General features: G+C 40.3%; 1 protein-coding gene across 1 annotated transcript; it reads left to right on the forward strand.

Moving 5' to 3' along the window:
* Positions 1-381: 381 nt before the first annotated feature.
* On the forward strand, positions 382-24422 carry lingo1b (leucine rich repeat and Ig domain containing 1b). The gene is made up of 2 exons (XM_074622459.1): positions 382-533; positions 20803-24422. Exons 1-2 carry the CDS (start codon positions 522-524, stop codon positions 22660-22662), a joined length of 1872 nt encoding a protein of 623 aa, XP_074478560.1. The 5' UTR covers positions 382-521; the 3' UTR covers positions 22663-24422.
* The last annotated feature ends 2399 nt before the right edge of the window (positions 24423-26821 follow it).

The following is a 26821-nucleotide window of genomic DNA, read 5'->3' on the forward strand; positions in this document are numbered from 1 at the left end:
TGTTTCCCCTCTCTCACACAGCATGCATTCCAGATTATGCCAATCCCTTCATAAATAGGAAAACTACAGTAAACAAAAAATCAGAGGAGGATGCTGCCAGTGCAAGCAGACAACATTTCTCTCTATTTCTTTTCCCCCCTCGCTGCCTGTGTGCTCTGTGCCTCTCATTCTCCCAGCACACTGCAGCTCCTCCTTCCACCTCTCTCTCTCATCGGCCGCCCCTCCCCTCTTCCCTTCTCCATCTCTCTGCTAGGTGCAGCATGTATGTGAGCGCGTGTGAGCCAGCAGAGCCGCCTGTGTGTTTACATGTCAGCCTATCAGTGCTGCCGGATTTAGAGCATCTGGAGAGGACGGAGGCATCTCTCAGATGCCCCTCAGACAAGGGATTCTCGCCGCCGCACATATCCCTCATTCCCGTTTGAATCCAGCCCGTCTTGTGTCCTGCGTCCCCGTCTCCATGCTTTCGGAGGCATTTTGAATTTCCTTGGCAACATGGAGCTGCCTGAATTAGAATTCTCTGCATGACAGTCCTGGTAAGTGCTCTGTCTCTATGGTGGGCTTTGAGCGCTGAGGCATTGGATCAGATTTATTATGGTGCAGTGGTGGGGCCATGGGGTTTCGCCAGGGAGCAAATTAATGTCAGGAATAAAAATTGTGTATCGTAGGCAAATGGAAGAGGATGCGAAGAGGGAGTATTATGCTTCTGAGGAGGGCTCCAGATCTTATTTGTGCTTTGTCATCCAGATGGCTTTCATTTTGCTGTGTGCGCTATGCAATCTGGGTTTGTACTGTGTATGGATCACACATATATATGTATGTCTGAATGTACAGTATTTAGGTTAGATGCTTTTGTCTAGGTACAGGTGCACACTATAAATATTATATAGTGTGTGTGTGTGTGTGTGTGTGTGTGTGTGTGTGTGTGTGTGTGTGTGTGTGTGTGTGTGTGTGTGGTGTGTGTGTGTGTGTGTGTGTGTGCAGGGATGCTTGCAAACACACCTATGTCCTATATCACAGCTGAAGGTGTGAGGATGAGTCTGTTTTGTGTTTCCTCCAGAGTGCCAGGGTGGTTGTCGTTGCTTCCTAATCTGCCCTCATTAACATTCATGTTCCCTTCAAATGCCAGTAAACTCACACTTATTCATTCTCAGCAGCCTTTTTTGCTGTTGGCTGTCTCCCTTGTGGGAAATGATGAGGGGATCCTATGCAGGTGTTTGATTTGCCACAGGTTAGATGGATGGGTGGCAGTGGTGGTGGTGGTGGTGGTGATGGGGATGGGGAGGTTGGGGCGTGGAGAATGAAGCCCCAAATGATTATTTATGCAGGCTAAATAAACGATCTCTCATAGTTTAATTTCTTACTGCTTGTTATATTTGCATTTTTATAATCATGGCTGCAACGCTCCACTAGGCAGACAGCGATGAGTGGAGTCTTCCTCTCTGGGTTTTTTAACAGAGCAGTAACAACCTCTGCGAGCCACAGACCCCTGACAGTCACTGAGTGAAGGGTCTGCTCTTCACGTCAAGGCTTTATGAGGTAGACAAAGCTCTTAATTGGGGCGCTGTAATCAGGTTATGACAGCTGATTGGGATCTTTTTTCTTTCTTTTTTTTGGTAGTTATTAATGCGTGTCACTGTGTGTGCACGTCTGCCGCTCCAAAGCACTCAACGCAATTTTCGACAGACTGAAATGAGCGAGGCTGATGATGTTGATGACTGGAATTTTTGATTACATCTGGTGAACAAATGCGTGATTAAAACTAACTCGCTGTTACCGGGCAAACTGTTTTTCAACAACCTACGTACTGTCGATGTCAGCTTGTTTCATATTACAGCTACATATCAAAGACTGGAGAAAATACAATTCACGTTTTATCACGCTGAATATATAAGATGCAAATGTATGTCGTATTAAACATTTTTGCATCACCACAATGTTTAATCTGCATCAGAGGATTATCTGCAGCTACAGCAGCAGTTGGGGATCCAAACAAACAAACGCAACACTGACTATGTTTACATGCATACTAATATTACACTGTTATTCTGCATATGACAATATTCAGAGTTTAATACGGGTCATGAAACTGCATATTCTGAATTAGGCCTTATTCGGAATGGAGCGTTTTCCGATTAAGGCATGTGGGATATGCCGATATTATTCTGGTTTTAGAAGCATTCTTTGGACATGTATACAGCACATTCGAAATATGCGTTTTTTACGTCAATTTGCGACACACGGCCTATTGCCTCTCTGCGGCCAGCTTTGTATGTTGTACACAAACCAACTAGCCAACAGTTTGCAGAGATGCATGCCCAAAAAAAGCCACATTTCTGGTCGGACATTTTAAACTTCATGAAAGATTTGGTTATCAACAGGTTTTTGGAGATGTGCAAATATCGCAACACCGACCTTTTCAAGAAGGCGGTTGAAGGAATGGCTGTAAAATAAATGACATTATAGAAAAATAATATTGATTCATATTTGATCAGCGCTGCCTAGTTTGACCGTTTGGTCAGAGTTAGCGAGTGATTGACAGCTGCTCAGACACGGCAGACTCCAGCTCGGCTCTGATTGGTTGTTTTCCTCCGGTCTGTGAAATTTTGCAGATGCCATTAGGAGCACCGGAGGACACTGGAGGACACCGGAGGACGCAGAGGAACATGATTTTTTTTCCGATTACCTGTCTCATGTACTACTGTCTGGATATAGTGACCATTTTATAAAACAATCACTTTTCTTAATCATATTTGCTCCAACCTGCCTACTCCAGCTTTAATTGGAGTATGTAAACAGGGAATATTAGTGGAATATTCATCTTCATCAGCCATGTAAACAGCTTAGTAGGATTGTCTTTTTAGGAATAAGGGCAAAAAACGAAATATTTTGTGCATGGAAACGTAGATACTTACATATTATCACTGCATAAAGTTACCTATTTTATATTTTGATTCCCCTGATAAATATGAATCCAATATTAACTGTTTTTTAGCTCTGTTTTGTTCTTCACCACCTTCTGAATACCTGTCCCTTTAGCTGCTAATTTATGTCCACCAGCTGGACAACAACTCTGTCTACCTGCCATGTGGAGCTGGGCAGTGTATAGTGGCTTTATCAGAGCTTTTTTACTGAAAACAGCTGCCTGCTGTGGCTGTGTGTTCAATTATATGCAATTTAAACTATACAATTGCATGTGTTTTGCACAAAAGCCCACAGTACATGACAGCTGCATATATGAGTAGCCTGATGGATAAAATTGTGAACATACTTTGAGATGCTCTTAGTTCAAATGCCTATTGTTTAGGTACCTGTATGAGGCACATGACCTCCATAGTCCTTTAAGGCTGCCAAGTGGCTAACAGAATAATATAAAGTTGAGTGTGTGCATGCTACAGTCTATGGTAATATATATAATTATCTACAAACATTGAAGCAAAGGGAGATTGTGGAATCTATAGGATCCAGAGAGGTTCTTACCTATAGTTCTTCTCCTCATAGTGTACATTTGAAAAATAATAAGCCCACTGGAGTATGAACTCACTTCACATCTTGAAGGAAAAAAAGCTCAAAGGGTTCTTTTAGTGAGCTGATATATCCCGATTCTATATTCAAATGTAGCAACTGGCAAAATATGTATAATAATCTTACCAGTACTATTAATACAATATTTAATACTAGTACAGATTGAGACAATGCAGACACACAAATGGAGCAAATGTTATACTCCAGTCTATTCCATTCCAAACAAAGCAGTGCTGCTGTCCATTTTTTTTTCACACTGCTTTGTTTCACGCTGTCATGTGCTTAATATTCTGTGACATAGCGGTCTACATAACGCTGAACAATAGCCAGTTTTCTCACAGTAGGATCAAATGGGGATCATCAAAGCCAAGGTAATGTGTTTACAGAAGGATTTAAGTTTTCTTCACAGTTCAAATGGAATAATAGTCAAGCTGACAAATCGCATGTTGGAGGAAGTTACGATCAGCAGCATTGGTGGGGAAACTCAAGGGAGGCATAAATAAGTATATTCAAATGAGAGCAGATTGTGTTGTTCCAGAGTTCACTATATATACAGGCTCTCAGTGAGTAACAATGATACAGAATGAATAATGTCCATCTGATGCCTCTGTCGGGTCTCTTATGGTTTATTTTTTCTCATGTTTGGCTCTAATTATAGCCCATTTTATTTACAGCTAAAATCAGGGCACTCCTGCACATAACAGTTCATTCGCGATGCCCCAGAAAGGAGCAACGTATAAAGTGGCCGGAAAACATGGAGGGTGTTACTATTAAAGCATTCTCTGAAACAAGATCCATCTGGAATCCAGATGCTGCCACATAATGGGTAACATCAGCCACCATGAAAAAGGAAACGGTGAGGGTGAAGACTGCCAGACCACGTGTTTACACAGTCTCTGCTGGATGCCGAGGTGACAGACGGAGGCAGATCCGTCACAGGATACTCAAATTTGCGTTCTACAAATGTATTCAGAAGGTCACAGTCCTGCCGCTCTGCAGCAAGCAGCCTTCCTCATTTAAATTTAATAATAACAGCTTTATGCTAAATAGGAGGCAGTCAGGGGCTGGTAGGATGGAGGGCCGAGGTTGTCTCATGTTCATGCTCCTGGCCGGAGTCAAGCTGTAGTATAGCAGAGCCTACAATAATCAATCCGGTCTCACGGGAAGGCGTATAAATACCACGACATTACAAGGACATTACTCATGTAATAAGTACGCATTTTTGCCTTTCCGCGTGTCATTTTGTTCGCCACGCAAACGTCCGCACTTAGGCAAGAGAAACACTTATTTAGGCTCTTAGTTAGGGTAAGGGAAAACATCATGGTTGGGTTTAAAATAAGTAAGTGAACTACATAAAACACTAACGGAAACAACGCAGGACAACTACAGAAAACACCTCACAATCGTCAATAAAAACACATGGCAATCGTCACGTGACAAACGTCTCTAACGTCACCAACGAAACAAAACACCGGTCAACACGGGTCGACAACGGTCTTGAACACCGGTCTTCTGGTTAAGAGTCCAGTGTTTGTTGGACCCATCCACCTCACCACCCGCCCACCATTAGTGGTCTTTCTCGCTTTTCATACTACGTCACTAACTCTTACCGTAGTATTTATACGCAGATGTGTTTACATTGCAGTCAGTACAGGATACATGGCGTACAAATGAACTTGCTAGGCTAAATGCCTTGTGCATTATTGTGGCAATTATACGTGCGGGCTGAGGTTGCCTCGTGTTCATGCTCCTGGCTGGAGTCAAACTGTAGTATAGCAGAGCCTAAGATAATCATTCCGGTCTCACAGGAAGGCGTATAAATGCCACGACATTACACGGAAATTGCGTGTCATGAGTATGAATTTTTGCCTTTTCGCGTGTCATATTTACGCCGATTTCATGTGTCCTTTGTACGCCACACAAACGTCCGCAGTTAGGTTTAGGCAAGAAAACCACTAACTTAGGTTCAGGCAGGAAAATAGTTAGTTAGGGTAAGGGAAAACATCATGGTTGGGCTTAAAATAAGTAACTAAACTAAGTAAAACACGTACGGCAACAATGTTACTGCACTACAGAAAACATGTCACAAATGTCACGTGACAATCGTCACTAATAACACTAGTCTCACTAGTAACCTAAAAAAGAAAACACAGATTAACAATGGTCTCGAACACGGGTCTCCTGGTTAAAAGTCCAGTGTTTGTTGGACCCATCCACCTCGCCACCCGTCCACCATAAGTGTTTTTTCATGCTTTTTATATTGTCACTACCTCGTACCGTAGCATTTATACGCGGATGTGCTTACATTGCAGTCAGTACAGGTTACATGGCGAACAAATGACCTGCGGAAATCAAGAAAGGTGTACTTATTGCACTCTGAAAGCCTTTATCCTGGCATTTATACACCTTTTTGTCCGAACGAGCTGCAATAATAATACATTTGAACTGATTACAGTGGACATCTTGCAAAGACTCTCTTCCCATTCATCTGTCTGTCTGTTCATCTCATCCTTTTGTTTGACGGATATCTATAATATAACTGACACCAGTGGTCTGGTTCCTTTCACTTGAAAGAAAGGACAAGATGAATTATTGCTCTGACTTTTTGTATTCACAAAACTGTGAGGACTGAGGCCCGTAATTAAACCTCTGGATTCTTAATGCCATTTTTTTTTTTTGCTTTATCAACACCAAGGCTGATGAATTCCTACAAAGACACCAAGGCAAAGAACTTTAAGAAAGCAATTAGAGCACACTACTCAAACGAATGGTCAAAGTTTTTCCTTGTATCTGTAAAAAAAAAAAAAACAGAACCTCATATTTGTACTGTAGCCGGTGATTATTGGATGAGTGATTTAGTGTGAAAATCTCTCAAAATCTCCTATTGTGCTTTCTATGAAGGGCTGTAAGAGGCTTGTCTGAGGTAAAATTGCCTTTAGCATGGCATTTAGCCCCTTCTTTTCAATTCCAGTTCAAAAACATCCTCTATTCCCCGATGGTGAGTAGGGGATAAAGGTTTGTGTAATTTCCAGCTGATCCTACTTGACTTTCAAGAGGAATGGGTGTTAATGAAGAAAGGAGCCTCTTTTGTACTATTGCTGTTAGACTTTGTCAATGAACCAAGAAACAGATCGGCATGGTAAGACTGTATAACAGGTTAAATATACTGCGAGGTTCATTCCAGGCCCTGTTTTTACAATATCTTTAATGAGGATCAGGATCATTTAGCTGTTTTTTTTTAACATCCCTTATCATGGATCTGACTGATCTCGTTGATGAGTCCAACGGGATGTAACAATCTCAGCGTCTTTAATTAGATCATGATAATAAATAATGTAACGCAATATAAAATAAAAATGTCTTTGGATAGCAAATTAAAACTCCATTAAGCAACGTTTTCCATATCAACACTAAATTAAATGAATGATGTAAAAGGGTTGTTAGTACTGCTGATCTCGGGAGAATGAATAGCCCATGCAGTATGCAGCTCCGAGCAGCTTTCAGCCTCTCCCAGTTAATTGTTTTGGTTCACCATGTAGTCCGACTGGTAGAGTCCCTCCGGCTCTCACTGACCCCCCCATATAAAAAACGTGGGCAGCTGCTCCCAGCTCAAAAGCTTCTCGCTACAAAAGCTCCCACACACTGATTGTACACTACCTGCCCGGTGAGAAATAGTAGAGTAGGAGCCGGTATGTTTTGGAGAGTCGAGTGCCTGGTAAATACGGTCGAACATCTAGGAAGCCAAAGAGACTTTATCTTTCAGGAGTGGTAAGACCAAACAAGGGTTAAAATGAAAGTGATTACTGGACCATTTCTCAGATGGCCGAACAAACCGCCCTGAAGAATTTAAGTCCAACACATTAGTCACAAGAACACCACAGTACTTAAAGGCCGCGGCTTTGTTTTGAAGTCTACTTTCTGGATCGCTATAGCTCAAAATGACTAAATACAGCTTTGATTTCAAAACAAAACTATAATCTGCCAAAGTGTTTTCATTTATTGATACAAGGACACTTGGAAAATACAATCTCAAAACGCTCATTTAGAATTTGTAATGTTTTGTTTACAGTCTGACTTGTTCTTACAAGGGCTGTCAAGGTTAACGCCATAATAAGGCATTAACACAAATTTGTTTAATGCTAATAATTTCTTTAGTGCATTATTGCAACTTGCAATTTGTAGGTTGTAGCAGGCTCAGTTTCAAAGCTAGAGTAACTAGAAGATACTGGTATCATAATATGAAACTAAAAAACTTAAGGAATCCATTGGTACCAACCATGTCATACTAGCTTGTCACAAAGGAGGTTAAATAACACTCCAGTCCCTTGACCTCTGACCTCAAGATATGTGAATGAAAATGGGTTCTATGGGTACCCAAAAGTCTCCCCTTTAAAGACATACCCACTTTATGATATTCACATGCAGTTATATATAACTCATAGTCAAGTCAGCACACTGACACACTGACAGCTGTTGTTGCCTGTTGGGCTTGAGTTTGCCATGTTATAATTTGGGCAGATTTGTATGCTAAATGCAGTACCTGTGAGGGTTTCTGGACAATATTAGTCATTGTTTTGTGTTGATAATTGATTTCCAGTAATAAATATATACATACATTTGCATAAAGAAAACATATTTACCTACTCCCATGTTGATAACAGTATTAATTACTTGACAAATCTCCCTTTAAGGTACAATTTGAACAGATACAAAAACCTGCAATTAATTTGGACAATTAGTGACAATCATGCAATTTATCGCGATGAAATATTTGAATTGACTGACAGGCCTACTTCCTACACCTGCTTCTAAATCCACCCCTCAAGTGGGATTGTGAAAATCCTGATTCTCAATCAAACCTGACCTGATCTCACTCTTTTAAGGAACAACATTTAAGATTGATGAAACAAAGAGACCACACCCATCATCGAACTCAACCTCTATTTTGATCTCAACTACACACCTGCAAAGCTTCGGGACTGCATCTTGCACGGTTGCGACGCTATCACATCGACAAAATCTGTCCACACACAGACAGAATCATAAACACCTGGCAAAGTACTCTAAACAGCCTCTGTGGTAGTTCCTGATACAGTAGATGGCTCCAGCTCCACATGATGACTCACACACAGACTCACAACGTGAAAACAATATCAGCGTCGCTGTCGCGGCTCGCAATCACCGAATCCGAACCAAATCATCTTAATCTTCTCGATTTCCAGAATTGATTAGTCATGCTAAACCTACATTTCATATTGAATCTAATACAATTACAGAAATCCTGTAATGATGGTTACACATTGTCACAAGACACCTATGAACACTGTTGGAGCTTTCTGATGAAGCTCTACAGGTGTAAACCCAGACAATCAGGATGAGCCTGATGAACAAGTTCCCTGCCAGCATTCACTTAAAGGTGCTGAATTTGAAATTCAGAGCAAATCTGTTGCCTCTATGCAGCTCTCAAATTGGCGACGGCTGAGCCGGCGGCTCGAATCTAATGGTGCAAACAACGGCAGACATAATAGTGTTTACCTGGTGGGGAACCAGACGGTGGGTGGTACTCTTCCACAACGACGCTGTCGGTCAGGACAGCATTATCAGCTCTAACCACAGTATTAGGGCAGTGCAGAGTGGCAGCAATGAGCTAGCCAGTGGGGCACACTCACATGCCCTAACATGCACTAAAAGGCATGTGCAGCCAGCCCGGCTGTGTCAACAAAGCACAGAGAAACTCAGATTACAACACACACAGAGGGAGAGCGACTTCATTCTCTGCTCAGGTAGACAATAATCTATATCTTTATGTATGCAAATAGTTGTTTGCTGCTATATTAATGCTCTGAATGTCATATAAATAACCTTTAAAGTTCAGCATTTTGGGACATAAGGAGTGATGTTCATTGCGGCTATTAATTTTAGAATTGCTTATGTACAGGAACAAGCCGTCTAAAACGACGATGCTTATTATTACATGGACCTACATTCAACATGACGATAAAGGCCAATGCACTCCGAGTTCTGAATGTAGTAAGAAGTTTGTATTGAAACATGGCTGACACCCACGTTTCAGCAGGCGTCTTCTCTTCAGGGCGTGCTACGTAGGTGTCAGCAGCTCAGTACTCTTGAGTGCTGAGAATTTTCCCTTTGTTTTCCTACATGCCTCCAGCCTTCGACTCCAACAGGCAACTTTGTATGCCGAGTGTCATGTTTTTTAATGATTTTTTTTTTTTTTCTCTTTTAAAACAAATGTTTTGATAGCGCTCCAGTTGTTCATTTCTGAGATGCTAACATACTTTATTGATTGTTCCTAAAGACAAAGACCTTAAGGATTAGACATTTTAAAATTCATGGATTAAGAGTCTTTGTCTGCATGCATGGCAGAGGGTTCCGGCTTTTGTGCTCTGTTTATGTTTGTTTTTGGCATATTGACAATTTCTAAACTTCCAGAATGCACACAAAGCAGGGTGCACACAAATCAGAGCTTAGAATGCATCCGTCAGAATTGATGGTGATGTACTGGAGAAAAAATGTCTAACGTGTTTTACTTTAGTTGTGGCATAAGGAAGCAAAAGTTGCCTTCGTTGCACCAAAGTGTAGCAAGTCTTGCTAGACTGATGTCAATTGCAGTTTTTAGTTTAGTTTTATTTTGTTTTGCTGCAGTGTTTTTAGTGAATAGCAATTTGCTACTGGGTGTGTCTTTATGGTTGTCATTGTGGTGATCCACATCAGTTCTTTTATCTAGTGTTGTAATTTAAAGGAATCCTAAGGGGCCTTTTTCTCAGCAGAGATTTAGATTTTTCGTAGTAGGAAACGTTGTTGTTGGTAATAACATACCCTTAAACCGAAGCAGCTAAATGGAATTTGGCTATCATTATCATTTACCCCTGTGCTATTCCTACTGTGACCAGTCAAAATGTCTTCTGTCTGTGAGAAAGACCCCATTGTATAATATTGAAATGACTGGAGCCAGCTGAGCTGGGCACTTCAGTTGTCTTAAAGGGGACATATCATGAAAAACTCACTTTTTCAGTGATTGTGCTCATACATTTGGGTATCTGGAGTGCCTATAACTCACAAACTGTGAAATAAGAAAACCCAGTAACTTTTTTGTGGGCTGCCTATAGATCAGAAAACATGTGATTCAACAAGCCATTCAGATTTTGCTCCCCTTCCTATGTCACATGCAGACTCATTAGAATATATCGCCCACGACTTGAGAACGTCCTTTGTAAAGGTGCACCATATTTTTATAGTTAGCCAATCAGAGCACACTGGGCTTTTTCAGGAGGGGGTCTTAAAGAAACAGGCGCTAAAACAGAGCGTTTCAGACAGAGGGTGAATACTTGATATTCAGTCAGACAGTATGAGAAAAATATTGTGTTTTTTGAACATTAAAGCATGTAAATTTTCTAGTACAGGATCGCCCAAAGTGGAGCCCTCGGGCCAAAATTGGCTCGCCATAAGGTTAAATTTGGCCTGCCAGATGTTTTTTTTTCTTAATTAGAGATCGTCTACGATCCCGACTGACTTTCATGTCTTTCGGAAGCACCTGCCAACACTTTTAGAGCTAAAGTAAAGATGCTGGTATCATATGAAACTAGAAAATCAAAGGAATCCATTGGTACCAACCCTTAGCTTGTCGGAAAGGAGGCTAAATAACGCTCTAAAGTTAGGCTGAATTTTGGCGAGGAAAAACTGGCATGGCCATTTTCACAAGGGTCCCCTGAACTCTGACCTCAAGATATCTGAATGAAAATGAGTTTTATGGATGTCCACGAGTCTCCCCTTTGCAGACTTTATGAAAATCCCATACAGTTTGGGGCAAACACATGCACTTTTTTGACTGCAGTATAAATGTTATATTTTTGCCAATTCTATAAATGGTGTATTTGAGTAATTCTGCATACTGGGGTCCCTAAATAGTCTTGAAATTACATAAATTGGGTATGTCTGGAAATGATCCCAATTGAGCAGGTTGGTTTTAAGGGGTTAACTATGTAAAAGCTAAAAGAACATTTGATTAGGGGAACTTGGGATCCTAGTACCATTTTGATTCTTAACAATATAATACAACAGGTGTTTTTGCTTTTGCTTTTGCTTTTGGCCCGCGGTCCACCATTTAAGTTCCAGTTTTGGCTCTCTAAGGGAAAAAGTTTGGGCACCCCTGTTCTAGGAGAAGCCCAAAATTCAAGAATGAACCTGGAAATGAGCATGATATGTCCCCTTTAATAAATGCTGTGGCAACAAATGATAAATTACCGCTTATCAGGTCATGATAAGGAGAGCGTCTCACTCAAAACAACAACAAAAAATCAGTTGGATTGTTTTAGATGCACTACAAAAGACGGAGGATCAGAGATGATTAGTCTCGTCTAGTGACCACACAGAAGATGAGAGGGGCCTTCTGATCTTGAAGCTGATTATTTTCAGATCAGTACTGTAGAGGATGAGCATGTGAGAAGGATGCAACTCTGAATGACTTGGCCGACACCCTTGTGGGGGGGTCTTTGGAAATAGCGCTGGTCCTGTGGAGGTCTATACACTGTCTGCAATCTCACCATGAGGGGGTATGCCCCTATAGGAGTAAAGCATGAGCCATTTGTTTCTCTAAAGCACATATGCAGCAGTGAAATGGGCTGCAGCGCTGCTCACTGTTAAAGAGCTCACATTAATTATTGCTTTATTGTGCGAGAAATACCATGCAGAGATAATATTCCTTTTTTTATTCAAACGTATTTATGCAAGTCGAAAAACAGCTTTTCACGTGAGGGCACTAATAGGTTTTCTTTTTATTAGATTTGGGATTAAATAATATTACATTACAACAACCTGCTTGGCCGGCCTCCACCACTACCAGCCATGATTCCTGACAACTGGATGAATGCAGTGTTGGTCAGTAAGTGCAGTAAAGGTACTTTGAGACAGACAGAGTCAAATGGACAGCCTAATGGAGACTGCTGTTTTCAGTTCCATTAAACCACAGTGATGTTTAGGTAGAGAACCGGCTTCTATGATCAACTACTCCATGTCCCCTGGCATCTTCGAGACCATTAATCTACAGTGTCGCCTGTCAAACTGAGAACTATCCGGCATGAATGCCAAACCTTCAGTATCTACCTGAATTTGTCGGATAAGAAGCCTTTAGGCGTTAGGCTTGTTTATTTTTTTCTCCACTCGCGGACCTCTGCTCCTCTGTGTTAATTCTAACACTTTGTTTTTTTTGTTTTTATGTCCAAGCAGCCGGTTGGTAAACACAAATAGACTTCCAGTTAGATGCTCGGCTCCTCTCCCTACCTTCTTTTGTACTAATATAATGTTTAGGGCTGTCAAAGTTAACATGATCATACCATCATAGCATCATAAGACACTACAAAACCTAAGGAATCCATTGGTACCAACCATGTCATACTAGTTTGTCGGGAAGGAGGCTGAGTAACGCTCCAAACTTACGCTAAATTTTTGCGAGGAAAACTGCCATGGCCATTTTCAAAGGGGTCCCTTGACCTCTGACCTAAAGATATGTGAATGAAAATGGGTTCTATGGGTACCCACGAGTCTCCCCTTTACAGTCATGCCCACTTTATGATAATCACATGCAGTTTGGGGCAAGTCATAGTCAAGTCAGCACACTGACACACTGACAGCTGTTGTTGCATATTTTTAATGCTAAATGCAGTACCTGTGAGGGTTTCTGGACAATATTTGTCATTGTTTTGTGTTGTTAATTGCTTTCCCATAATAAATATATATATATATTTGTATAAAGCAGAATATTTGCCCACTCCCATGTTGATAAGAGTATTAAATACTTCCTTTAAGGTATATTTTGAACAAACAAATAATGTGTGATTAATTTGCGATTAATCACGATTAACTATGGACAATAATGCGATTAACCACCATAGAATATTTTCGTCAATTGACAGCCCTAATAATGTTACAGTATGTACAATAGTAATGATTCTGTGGTCATTATTGTTTCCACAGTGGCATAAAGCTTTGCAGGTGCAGTCCTCCCCACCTCTTAAGCTTCCGTGAACGGCATCTTATAAAATATTTGTCAAAAACACAGCAGAAAGCTTGTTTTAATGGAAAATAAATGCTCTGAATGGGTGTTAAATCTTTTAGACTGGGTGGATTGTTTGGCTTCTGAACATTTATCATGCTGGATTATGGGGCATGAGATGTTTTGAGTACGTTTGTTTTGAAGTATGCTGTCAGAGAACTACTATGAGGATTTACCGTTTGTTATAGAGGCATACAAACTGACACAGGTAATTAAATATTGTCTAACATTTTCATCTTTGCATGAACCATTCCATCAAAAAGAAGCTTCTGTGCATTAGCTTTGTATAGGTGAGGGTATGTTCTGTGCACTAACATCTGAGGCAAAAGTGTGTGCCTTTCTGGCTGAGAGCCCTGCTAACTAGAGGATACTGCTGTCAAAAAAAAGCGGTAGTTTGCTGACCCCATGCAGGTGTGTCTCTGCATCTCAACAGGAGCAGTTCCCATGCATGCACTGAACCATTTTATCCTTCTCTAAGCATTTGATCCTGGCATGGTGGAGCGTCAGGCCATGCAGTTTCTTTTTAGATTTGCAGGGGTTGTTACCTTTATCTTCAGCTTCCACGGAGGATTTGTTTTCATGGGATTTCTCATATCTGACTGCTCATTCCTCTGGAGGATGTAGATTAGCCGGCAATGCAGTTCTCAAGTGTCTGGGTTTAACCAGCAAGTGTTTATTATAATTTAATTATTATTGCAGGTCATTGTATATTTGTACATCCCCGGTCTCACAGGAAGGGGTATTAAAAGCACAACATTACACGGATGTTGACATGCGTCATTAGTATGCGTCACTGACATGCGTCATTACACGTACATGCGTCATGAGGACGCATGTTTGCCTTTTCGCATGCTATTTGTATGCCACACAACAAAACGGTAACATCTAAAGTTAGGTTGATCCAAAAAAAAAAAAAAAAACGTCATTGTTGGGCTTGAAATAAATACCAAACTATGTAGGGCTGACCTGAATGCTTTGAAGCTTTGAACGTTGACATGGTATTCAACCTCAAAAGCAGTATTCCGATGCTTTGTTTTTTTGTTTTTGTTTTCTGTTTATATGAAAGTATATAATAATAATGTATAAATCCCCAAATAGTCCATGAAATAAGAAATAATCCCATTGCATTATTCAATATTCATATTCAACATTAATTATTATTAGTTATTCTCAGACGGATATCGCTGTTTGCAGTGTGTGGATCACTGTCCCGGGCACTGGAACGATGGAGACCGCTTCGAATACCTTTGAATATTGCTCACCGAAGATTCGAAGCCCAAAAAATTGTATTCTGAACAGCCCTAAAACTAAGTAATATGCATGCGGAAACAACGTAACATGAATACGGAAAACACATCACAAACGTCTAATGTAACTTATAAAACAAAACACCGGTCTCCTGGTAAAAGTTGTGTTTGTTGGACCCATTCACCTCCCCACCTGTCCACCATAAGGGGTCTTTCTTGTTTATTTTACTCTACGTCAATAGCTCTAAACGTGGCATATTTACGTGGGTGCATTTATATTGGATTCAGTACAGATTAAATGGCATATAAATGACACATCAAAAGAATGAAATGTATCCATATTGAATGCTAAATGCCTTGTGAATTGTCGTGGTATTCATACGGCTTTTCATGTAAACGGGCTGATTTGTAATATCCCGACTCTTGGTATGTGTGTATGTCTAGATCTACAGAGGCTACAGTAGATATAAACACCTAATTTTGATTTACAAATAAAATCAGCTGATATAAGATAGTACCTTTTGTATGCAATAAAAAGCACAGAAATGTTTGCAGTTTAGAGATCACATACTGCTGTACAGTCTCCTGAAAGAGACTCGTCCACTGTTATCTCCCACAAACATTGTCACTTTCATGCCGCCCACAAAGTTTTCATGTTTGTTTGCTTTTTGACTTTTAAATGTTTGCTTTAATTTTGTCAGTTGAACGCAAACATACCAGTGGAAGCAATCGTCATCTCTTAAATCCTATATGTATTTACTTGTTACTTTTGTAGCTGCCGCTTCCTTTTTGTTTCATCCTCTATTCCCTGAACAAGTCGCAGAATAATGAAAGCTGTTTGGGAAATGTTTGCCAACAGCAAGCTATGTGTGCTAAGTGAGGAGCTAATGAGCACATTGTTCAAGACTGTAATGAAGAAAACGGAAGCTGGATGTAGTCTAGAGAGTGCAATCATTGATGAACCGTCATAAACAGAAATTAAAGATGAGTAAAGCCTTTATAGATCTCCAGTGGGGACATTCAGGAAAGCATCACTGACTGCAACGTGTGAGATGAACAACAGGAAACAAATCGAATGAATACATACTGTAAACTAAAAACTTAACAAAGTAGGGCTGTCAAAGTTAATGCAATAGTAACGCGTTAACGCAAATTTGTTTTAACGCCACACATTTCTTTAATGAATTAACGCAACTTGCAATTTTTAGGTGGTAGCAGGCTCAGTTTGTAAAGCTCGAGTGAAGATACTGGTATCATATGAAACTAGAAAACCTAAAAGAATCCATTGGAACCATCTAGCTTGTTGTGAAGAAGGGTAAATAACGCTCCAAACTTGAAAAACTGGCAAGGCCATTTTCAAAGGGGTCCCTTGAACTCTGACCTTAAGATATAGGAATGAAAAGGGGTTTTATGGGTACTCACAAGTCTCCCCTTTACAGACATGCCCAATTTATGATCAATGACAGCTGTTGTTGCCTGTTGGGCTGCAGTTTGCCATGTTATGATTTAAGCATATTTGTTTATGCTAAATGCAGTACCTGTGAGGGTTTCTGGACAATATTTGTCATTGTTTTGTGTTGTTAATTGATTTCTTATAATACATATATACATTGATTTGCATAAAACAGCATATTTGTCCACTATCATGTTGATAAGAGTATTAAATACTTGAGAAATCTCCCTTTAGGACACATTTTTAACAGATAAAAAATGTGCAATTAATTTGCGATTAATCGCGATTAACTATGAACAATTATGCGATTGATCATGATTAAATATTTTAATCGATTGACAGCCCTACTACAAAGACATATACATTTTTTTCATGTCACTTAATGGTGTTTGCTCACATGTATAGGCTAGGGTTAAGACAAAATAACATAAGACCTTGAAAAAGGATCTTAACTCTGATGTAATTTAATTACAAGCACTGCTACAAAAGTTGGGTCATATTATTGAATCCCAATGAACAACATTTGTCAGCTATGAAAAGGAAAAAAAAAAATAGACACATCATCTGTGCCCAAACTGCAGGCACATCAAGCAAAACAAAAAGCTAAATTATTTAATATGTCAAGGGAAATGCTCTCAGAACTCAAGCTGCATTGATGATTCATGACAGCGGTCACAAGTTGAAACTGTCCAACGGGGACATGGTAGACAAATACAGAGCAGGGTTTCAAGTTTCCCCTGTATCCCAATAGTCCTTCCAACATTATGCTGCACAACAAACGTACTTAACAATAACTAAAAACAACCGAAGGGCATATATGCATTGATGCGTTTAGCTCATTTGTCTGAAGAAATCCAGTGACCCATTAGCGGCGCACACCTCTCTTCGGGTTTGCCCTGTATCAAACCACAAGGCACGGTGAGAGGGGAGATGCGGAGATTCGAGGCAACAAGAGACTAATGGTGAGCCGAGACATGCTTTTTGTGAGGAGACTATGACAGGGTGAGAGGTCCGCGGAGAGAAAATGCGAGCAGTCATAGGAGGGCAGGAGAGAAAAAGGCTTGTCCACTCGTATTCCTCCTCCTGCACAAAACCATCAAAAAGAGGAATGGAAAGAATCAGGGTGGGGTCGAAGAATACGTGGAGCGATAAATCAAAGGCTAAAATTCAGAGAAAGACTGTAAACCCCCACTCTAAACATGTTAAAACTGTGTATATAGGAAAGCAACTGTCAGGTTATTTGCCAATCTGTTTTTTTTTTACACAAATTCAGCTCAAGGTCAAAACAAAGTGGCGATACAGCGAGCAGATCTGAGCTGTAAGGCCAGATTACACAGATAGTACCCATGCCCCTTACTACGCTCTGAATCATAAATCATGCATGCTACTCTGGTAAGAAAATCACAACTGCATTTGCATTTGCTTGTTTTTTCGATTAGCAAGGACATCAGCGGGCCTCATCTTCATTCACATGCCCGACTTGACAAGATAAAAATCACATTCTGTGTCAAACAGATAAACATGACGCCCATTTTCTGCATTGAGCATCTCAGTAATATTTCATTCCACTCCGAGGTTTAGCATCTGTCAAAACGGATCAAAGATAAACGTGCGCTGGTCTGTTTTAGGAAATATTTCACCATCCCATTGAACAAGTGTACATGCTCTCCATCCGCAAATTCACGTAATTAGAGAGAGAGACAGACAGGAGTGGGGGGTCACAAAGGAGCTATACCGATAGACACTTAAGCTTTCATTCTGACAGTCTGCTTTTTACAATGCTCTATAGACACTGGATTGACACCCGACGTGTCTGACATATGCAGCCAGCAGGAATTAACAGTTCCGGAGGAAGTGAAAATGGAAGCTGCAATTACTGCTCCATTGGAACTACTCAGACCACAATCGAAACTGCTTCAGTCCCATGACTTTAATTCTCTAAGAGTGATGTTTAATTTGTGTTTGGCCAATAAAAGCAGAATCAGTCTCATCTTCACTATCAAGTGTAATATATATTTTTTTAACGCTACAAAAGTGCAGCAGACAGCCAAAGAGGTTCTAAAAAGCACTACATCGATAATTTGAAGCACTCTTACCAAAACACTTTTTGTGGTGGATGAGTTACAGACAGAATACGCACCGCAGTGCCCATTCAGCTCCCACGTATGACAACATGATGAGTATTCGGATGGAGACTCTATTATCCTCTCATAATAGAATCTCCTCTTTGAAATGTAAAACATACATTTCTTTTCTGTTTATTGTTTAATAATTTCATGATAATGGGGTTTTTCATTATTTCCCTATTTTAAAGCATTATAGATATAACTACTTGTTTATCACATCACATCAATGGTTTGCTTTGTTTTTGAGGATTTTAGATTATTTTTTGTTCAGATAAAAATACAAAAATAATTAATAATACAAATTATTATTACGTATATTGTTGTTTTTTAAATGACAGTTTTAAATAAGGGATATAAATCCCGACAGGGTGCCGCATCCCCCTGCTGGGATTATTTATTTGTCGGGTTTTATTTATTTATTTCACAACAATGGCCGGCTCGCTGTAAATTATCTTGCTCATTACACGGCTACTTACTGAAGAAAGAAATAATTTGACACAAAAACGGTCCTCCAGAGTCCATAGCAACAGTCTGTTATACATAGCAACGGTGTGATATAAAGAAAAAAACAGACCATAGAACGCCGTGATTGACAAATCAGAATTGAGTATTCATCAAAACCGTGTAATAAAACTAATTAAATACTTGTTTATTGTTTAATGCAGAACACAGGGGGACAATAACGCAGACGCAGACGCTTTGGTTGCGTCTGGTTGCTATGATACAAAATATCCGCAGACGTAAAAATGTCAGCACAAGGTAGAGGACTTGCTCTGGATGAAGGGAAGGCTGAAGCCCGTAGGGAGACAGGACGGACCCACTGGTCTATGTGTATTAATTTCTCCTCCATTGTTGTCATAAGATATGACGGTTGGTTTTTGTGGTATTTGTCCCGCCCCTCCTCCATTGTGATTGGACTGCTGAGTGAAAAAGTGACAATGACGAGCACATCGTTTTAACCAAAGTTGGAGATTTTTCAACTCTCGCCGACCAGAAAAACACCATATGTGCAGTGCTCAGCGCAGAATAGACGCTTGACGTCTCGTCACGCTGCTGCCGTTTGTAGAATGGTGTGAATACAAATGCAAAGAATTCAAAAAAGAAAAAAAAGTGAACATAGCGGTTGTGGTGGTTGCTTGCCATCCCCCGCGGTGGGCTTGTCAATAGCGGGAAATATAGCGGGTATTGCGGCAGCCCTAAACAAATTACAGTGTAATTTCTCTTTCTTTGCATGAGGCTCTTCTCCGAGTGTGTCCCACCGATATAGCTGTGACTTAAATCGCATGATTGATGTGAGAAGTAGAGCTTGAAGGTTTTAGCAAGTTAAGGTTCCCCCGAGTCAAAAATCAAATAGGGGTTTAAAGCCCTCTGACAATCTCCGTCCCTCCATTTGTCACCGCTTGGCAGCAATCTCTGTTTTATGTCACCGCAAGGTCAGCTCAGCTCAGCAGTGGCATGGGATGTGTTAAGTTTGCAAATATTTCAGGGAGCCATTTAAAGATATAGCATGGCATTTTTGGCTGCTAATTAAAAAGCGTCTGTACGAGCGCCGGAGACAATGTGTCACTGATATTGGCAGTAATTGTTTTCATCATACTCAGAAGTCAGAAGCACAGCAGGGTGGTTATATTGTGTGACCAAGTCCTTTTTATTGATTGGCTGATTTCATTACTTGTGAAGAAAGTCGCCATAATGAAATGTTATGCAAGGAAAGGCTTATTGCTTTGTAAAGGTGTGAAGATGAAAGCAAAATTGTGATTACCACTGACTTTGCAAAAGTTCTGAAAATAGATTTTTCAAAGGTTTTATGATGTAAGAAAAGGATTCAGCTCATAGCCAAAATGAGCCTGTAACCTGGGAGGACTCATTAGTATCAGATAACGGTTTATTATCATGGAAATTGTGAATTGCAAAACAATAGCTCATCAAACTGTTGTGGTAACTCTTTTCTTCAACACAGGAAGGGCTTTCAGTGATATTTTAGATCTTCTTATGAAATGCAAGGAAAGCATTTCAGGAAAACAATTATTAAACACTGAAAATACAATATCTCCTTGTTATTTTTATACATTTGGACAGCCATATCTTATGAAGGAATATGTCTACAAACAGAAGCCTATCAGTAGTTAGACATACTGTAGCTTTTGCTTCATGAAAGCTGTTTCATTTTGTTTGTTCAGTTGGAATTAAGGACACATGACAGTTATCCACGCATTAACTAAAAATCCTAATGTGATAAAAGGCTGAATGGAATACTAATTTGGTGCATTTTTTTTCTCTTGATGACAGATGACAGACATCATTTTCATAACTTTTCTTTTGATCTGTCAAAATTGCCATTTGCCACTCCTTTCTACCAACTCCTCTTTTTCCATGTCTCCACAGGTAAGCAGTAGGATGGTGTCCGGAGAGGCAGGAGGGCACAGCTACCTGGTGGCATGCTGGCAGCCCATCCTGATCCTCATGCTGGGCACCGTCCTCTCTGGGTCCACCACCGGTTGCCCCTCCCGATGCGACTGCAACGGTCAGGAGCGTTCAGTCGTGTGCCATCGACGGAGACTGGCGGCTCTTCCCGAGGGCATACCCACCGAAACGAAGCTGATGGACCTCAGCAAGAACCGTCTGAAAACTCTGGGGACCGAGGAGTTCATTAATTACCCTCAGCTGGAGGAGCTGCAACTTAACGAAAACACAATTTCGTCCATCGAGCCCGGGGCTTTTGGCAACCTTATGAACCTTCGAACTCTAGGTTTGCGCAACAACCAGCTGAAGCTCATTCAGCTGGGGGTGTTCACAGGCCTGACCAATCTCACCCAGCTGGATATAAGTGAGAACAAAATTGTCATTCTGCTCGACTACATGTTCCAGGAGCTGTACAACCTGCGGGCTTTGGAGGTTGGCGACAATGACCTAGTATTCATATCACCCCGATCATTTCATGGCCTCAGCAACCTTGAAAGCCTCAACATTGAGGGATGCAATCTGGCCTCAGTGCCCACTGATGCCCTTAGCCATCTGCATAACCTGTTGTCACTTCGATTACGCTATCTCAACGTCACTGTCATGAGGGATTACTCCTTTAAGAGGCTGTATCGGCTCAGAGTGCTGGAGATTTCTCAAATGCCTGCCCTGGATACCATGACGACAAAATGCTTGTTTGGACTCAACCTCACATCATTGTCCGTCACAAACTGTAATCTTACTGCCATCCCCTACCAAGCCATCAGTCACCTAAGATATCTTCGCTTTTTGAATCTGTCTTTCAATCCCATTCACACTGTGGAAGGGAACAAACTGTACAATCTGCAGAAGCTCCAGGCTTTTCATTTGGCTGGTGGGAGATTAGCTGCCATAGAGCCCTACTCTTTCCGTGGACTCAACCACCTCCGTGTACTCAATGTGTCCGGCAACAGCTTGAACACCCTGGAGGAGTCTGTCTTCCACTCAGTGGGAAACCTGGAGACTCTGGCTTTGTATGATAACCCGTTGGCCTGCGACTGCCGTTTGCTCTGGGTCTTCCGCCGGCGGTGGAGGCTCAACTTTAACAGACAGCAGCCCATGTGTACTTCACCGGAGGTTGTTCAAGGAAAAGAGTTCAAAGACTTCCCAGACATTCTCCCCTCTGACTATTTCATCTGCCAGAAATCAAAGATCATGGATTATAAGGTTCAAGAAAGCCATGTAGATGAAGGAACTACTGTTCATTTTGCTTGCCAAGCCGAAGGCGATCCAGTCCCTGTGATCATGTGGCTATCCCCTAAGAAGGACTACATCACGACGAAAACTGCGGGATCAAGACTTTCTGTGTCTAACGAGGGCACATTGGAGGTGCGTTACGCCCAAATCCAAGACAACGGCACCTACTTGTGCATCGCAAGCAATGCAGCCGGCAATGACACCAAAGTTGCTCACCTTTTTGTGCATAGCTACTCCCCCAATTGGCCCCACCAGCCAAACAAGACATTTGCCTTCATTTCCAACCAGCCCAGTGATGAAGGTGCGAATGTGACCCGGGCCACAGTTCCATTTCCATTTGATGTAAAGACACTCATCATTGCAACCACCATGGGATTTATCTCTTTCCTCGGAGTCGTCCTCTTCTGTCTTGTAATATTATTCCTCTGGAGTCGAGGGAAACACAATACTAAGTCAAGTATAGAGGTTGAATATGTGCCACGTAAAGAGGAACCGGAGGAGGCCAGTCCAACTGAGGCACCCATACAATTCAACATGAAAATCATGTGAACCTCAAATGGAGGCCATGTAAGCTTACAAACTGCAGTCGGGATGCATACCATCTTCGCTTCAAATATGTACTCAGTTTATGAGCGATAGAAATTGCACAGCAGCAAACGCATCTTGACACTATACCCTCGACTCTTTTTTTTTTACTTCAGGGACTGAATCTTTAAAAGCAAATGTTGAATTTCAAATATTCAAATTTCTGTAAATTTGTATTGGCAATACTCAATCAGTATGTTAACATGCACTCAACAACCCCAATTACTGTGTGTAACCAAATTAAGGGAATAGTTTGAATCACAGTAGATGGATTTCCAAAAATAAACCGAGTTTACATGATAGGTGGGTTACTGTCTGGAAGGATGTGGGGATTAGTCTGCAGGGACAACCTTTCTATCAGCACAAAATAAGAGACAGATCTTGTTGTTAGGATCTTGATGCTGCCTTTGATGTACAAAGCACAATAACCCATTATTAGAACCCAAGTTCTGTTGCTTGAAATGCTAAGTTGAAAGTCAATTTTATATTGTCCCAGTGCAAGCCATTGACAAGTATTACATGAGTGTTTGGGGTAGTATTACATAAAAATAAAAGAGATAGAGAACAGTCTTATTTTGAGAGACTAAACATGTACTTTCAAGAAAGAAGTCATTAAATTACAAAGATAAACTTTTAAACTTAAAGTTTTGAGAAAAGAAAATGTCAGTATTACAAGACCAAATTAATAGTTTTGACAATAAGGTCATACTATTTAGAGAAAGAAGAATATTATGACAAAATGCCATGTTAAAAAACACTCTTTTGGATTGCAATTCTCTGAAATTTAAATTTTAGTATTAAAAATCAGTTGGTGGATTAGTCAGTGTACCTCACCACCGTACATCTGTCAGTGAGCAGAGGCCTTTAACATCATTAAATTGTGTTTTGATGTTTCCCCTACCATATTTCGGCACTGCTGCCTGGAAAAAAAACATGTCCAAGAAAATCAAACAGTAGCCTGTATCTCCCTTACTTGTCATAGACAAGCACTTTTTTGTCAATTGGGCTTCAATTCTACTGTGTATATCAGTTATAATAACTGGAGTATTTCTTAATCTGGTAACAGTCAAATTAAAAATCTGTGCATGTTAACACACTGAATAAAAGAAAAATAAGCCAGTCGTACAGTATGTGCTCCTTTCTGCCAACAAAGGAAGTTTGTCATTAAATGTATTAACATGTTCAGCTATACATATTTTTTCTGTATTCTATTCTTTCCTTGTACATTATGCTATGGCACAATAGTAATGCTTTTAATGGCTGTGAGTTTTGAACACATTACAATCTAAAGAGCAGATTAAATATTAATGTTTTTGATGTGACTAAACCAAAAGAGAGTGTTACAGCTTTTCAGAGTACTCTTGAAAGTCATCAGATTAGCAATTTATCATCAAGTGTAACAAAGTTAATTTGTTTACCCATTTGGCAGCCCAATAAGTGCGGGCACTCTGCCCAAGTCCTGAGGTTATATTGTCACCGGTGCATCTCAAAAATGCTGACATTATTAATTTGTTGCCTTGAGTAACCCATTTTCCAGATTTCAGCTGAGCAATACCCAATATTTATGCGTAAAATGGAGTTTTATGCCTCATAGGGATTTTATGTTGTCTAATTAATTTCACAGTTAAGGTCTGCTCTGAAGATAATGTGTTCATTAACTCTTAAAATACTTGTTTAAAAGGGATGGGCAGATGGAAATTCTATTAAAATAAATAACATTTTATACTACGGGGTGCTTATTTTATGCTAATCTACCATAAAAAATGAATGCGAAGACACATTTTTCATCTCTAAGTGAGGTGATCTCCTGTGCTGCAAGTAAAGTAATGTCCACGGAGCTCATTGCTTTACTTAAGGGGCACAAAGTGAAGCACACTTCACTCAATACCCCTTAAATACTCATCTCACTGCAGTCTTTTAATGCTGGCACTTGCATGTCAAAAGTGAGATCATGTTAGACCATGGCATCGTATTTCTATTGTCACACCTGGCTCAGTTTTCATCATAAGCTGCATATTCTCAGCTTCAGCTGTCCTTTTGAGCTCAACACAAAACAGCATTTCTTACTAAGCACAGTAAGTGTGTTAGCTGTGGCAATTCCTAAGTTGTGTTAGCAGCCATGAGTGCTACTAAATGGTTGGTTGTAGTGACAACAGATGCTCAAAACACAAACATATCATTCAACTGTCAGCTCGACACTGGGGACACAACATTACACTGAAAGCTCGAAGGCATAAATAGACGCCTGGATTTGTTTTAAAGGAGTAACTGTCAGCCTGATCAAAATCACAAGTGCATCAAAGAATAATTAAGTTTCCTTGTGGACAGGTTTGTAAAAAAAATTAACATTTGTTATTTATTACATGAAATAAACATGACATGTGACACCGCAAGACAAATTTAGAGCTTATGCAGGCGATGTTAGAGTAAGCAGTAAGTCATCTCCTGTCTGAGAACCAAACATTCAACAGACTGGATATGTTTCGTTCATTCATATGGGGAAAAAAAACATTGATAAAACTGCTGAAATGGTAAAAGCTGTTGTGAAATTGACTCAAGGAATAGAATGTGTAATAAATCAGGCATAGGTTGCCAAAGGCTGCTGAAAAGAGAAGCAATATGAAGGGATAATTTCTGAGGGGTGTATAACACTAACTGACCAAGCTCTCGCTTTTCATGGAAAATGAAATAACATGAAATGGACTGTCTCTGTAATTGTGATTAGGCTAACAAAGTAATGTGCATGAAATAATTTTTTTCTAACCTTTATTTAACCAGGAAGTCCCTTGAAATTGAAATATATTTTCCAAGGAAATCAGAGGCCTGTATTACGAAGCAGGATTGGGGTTAGCGAGGTAACTTCAGGGTTAATTCCCGTCCTTCGAAGGTGGTTCACTTCTTACCGGGGTAGATCGCCATGGTAACTTATGCTGAACACCTAACCTGCTCCGGAGCAGGTTATATTCCAGATAAGAGATCAACTCATATAAAAGCACCGCCTACTGACCAATCAGAGCTCGGGGCGCAGATTGTAAGATAATATTACACAAAGACGAAGAAGTTGAAGTAATAATCCAGGCTTAAAGCAACACAGTTTAAACTGACAAATGTAGGAAGCTGGTTGTATGCTGTGGGTGCTCACTGCTTTGAATTATGCTTTTATATTTATTTTTTTTACTTGCTCTCAAGTCCGTTTCACATCACCGGAGTCAGGGACACAGCTGAAAGAAGGCTGAAATACTCATACACAGTATGTCATTACCAAAGGGCATAATGAAGTGTAGTCTATTCATCTATTATATTCTGAACGTTTTTTTATAATATCACTGCCCCATTTAGACGACTATATCTGACTTTTAAGAATTACGTTACATTAATAAGTCTGTTAATTTACACATTTACACATCTGCATTTTTTCTTTTGCCAGTTGGCCTTGGCAAATATTATAGTTTGCTCTTCTTTTGTAAAAATGTGCCGCTCTGCTGACAGGAGACTTATCCATGTTTGTGATTGGTCATAAATTGCAAACGCCGGCCCTTTTATGTGAACACGCTCAAAGCCAGATTGTGAAACCCTGGGTTGACTTACCGTGTTGATAACCACCATCATAGGACCGCTTAACGGGATCGTGTTTTTTAGGGTTAGTTAAGCCAGATAATGAGAAGATATCCTGTTGAACTCCCTTCGTAGTACAGACTTCTGGCCAAGACAGCACACCAGTTACAATATAAATAGCAAAATAAAACAGACAGGAAATCATCAAACACACAAGGAAGAGACTAAATCCAGTAGTTGCATTTCTCAGTTACATGGACTTTTAACGTTGCTTTGAATTTTTCCAAGGGGACTAGATTATTAAAATGTAGTATTCTCTGCAGATTATTCCAAGTCCAAACAAGAGCAAAGTAGGAGAAGGCTTGTTTCCCCAGCTCACTGCAAACCCTTGGAACCTGTTAAGGAAATCACTTGGTGGAACGAAACTGAAGATTGCTGGAGGTCTGCGTCAGGAGATTACATATATATAGGGGACTTTACTCAGCATGGCCTTGTAAGAAAATACACACATTAAATTGTCTACATAGAGTTAGTGAGCCAGTCTACCAAATCATTAAGTACAGGAACC

This window comes from Sebastes fasciatus, chromosome 2 (genome assembly GCF_043250625.1).
Source record: "Sebastes fasciatus isolate fSebFas1 chromosome 2, fSebFas1.pri, whole genome shotgun sequence".
Classification (NCBI taxonomy): domain Eukaryota; kingdom Metazoa; phylum Chordata; class Actinopteri; order Perciformes; family Sebastidae; genus Sebastes; species Sebastes fasciatus.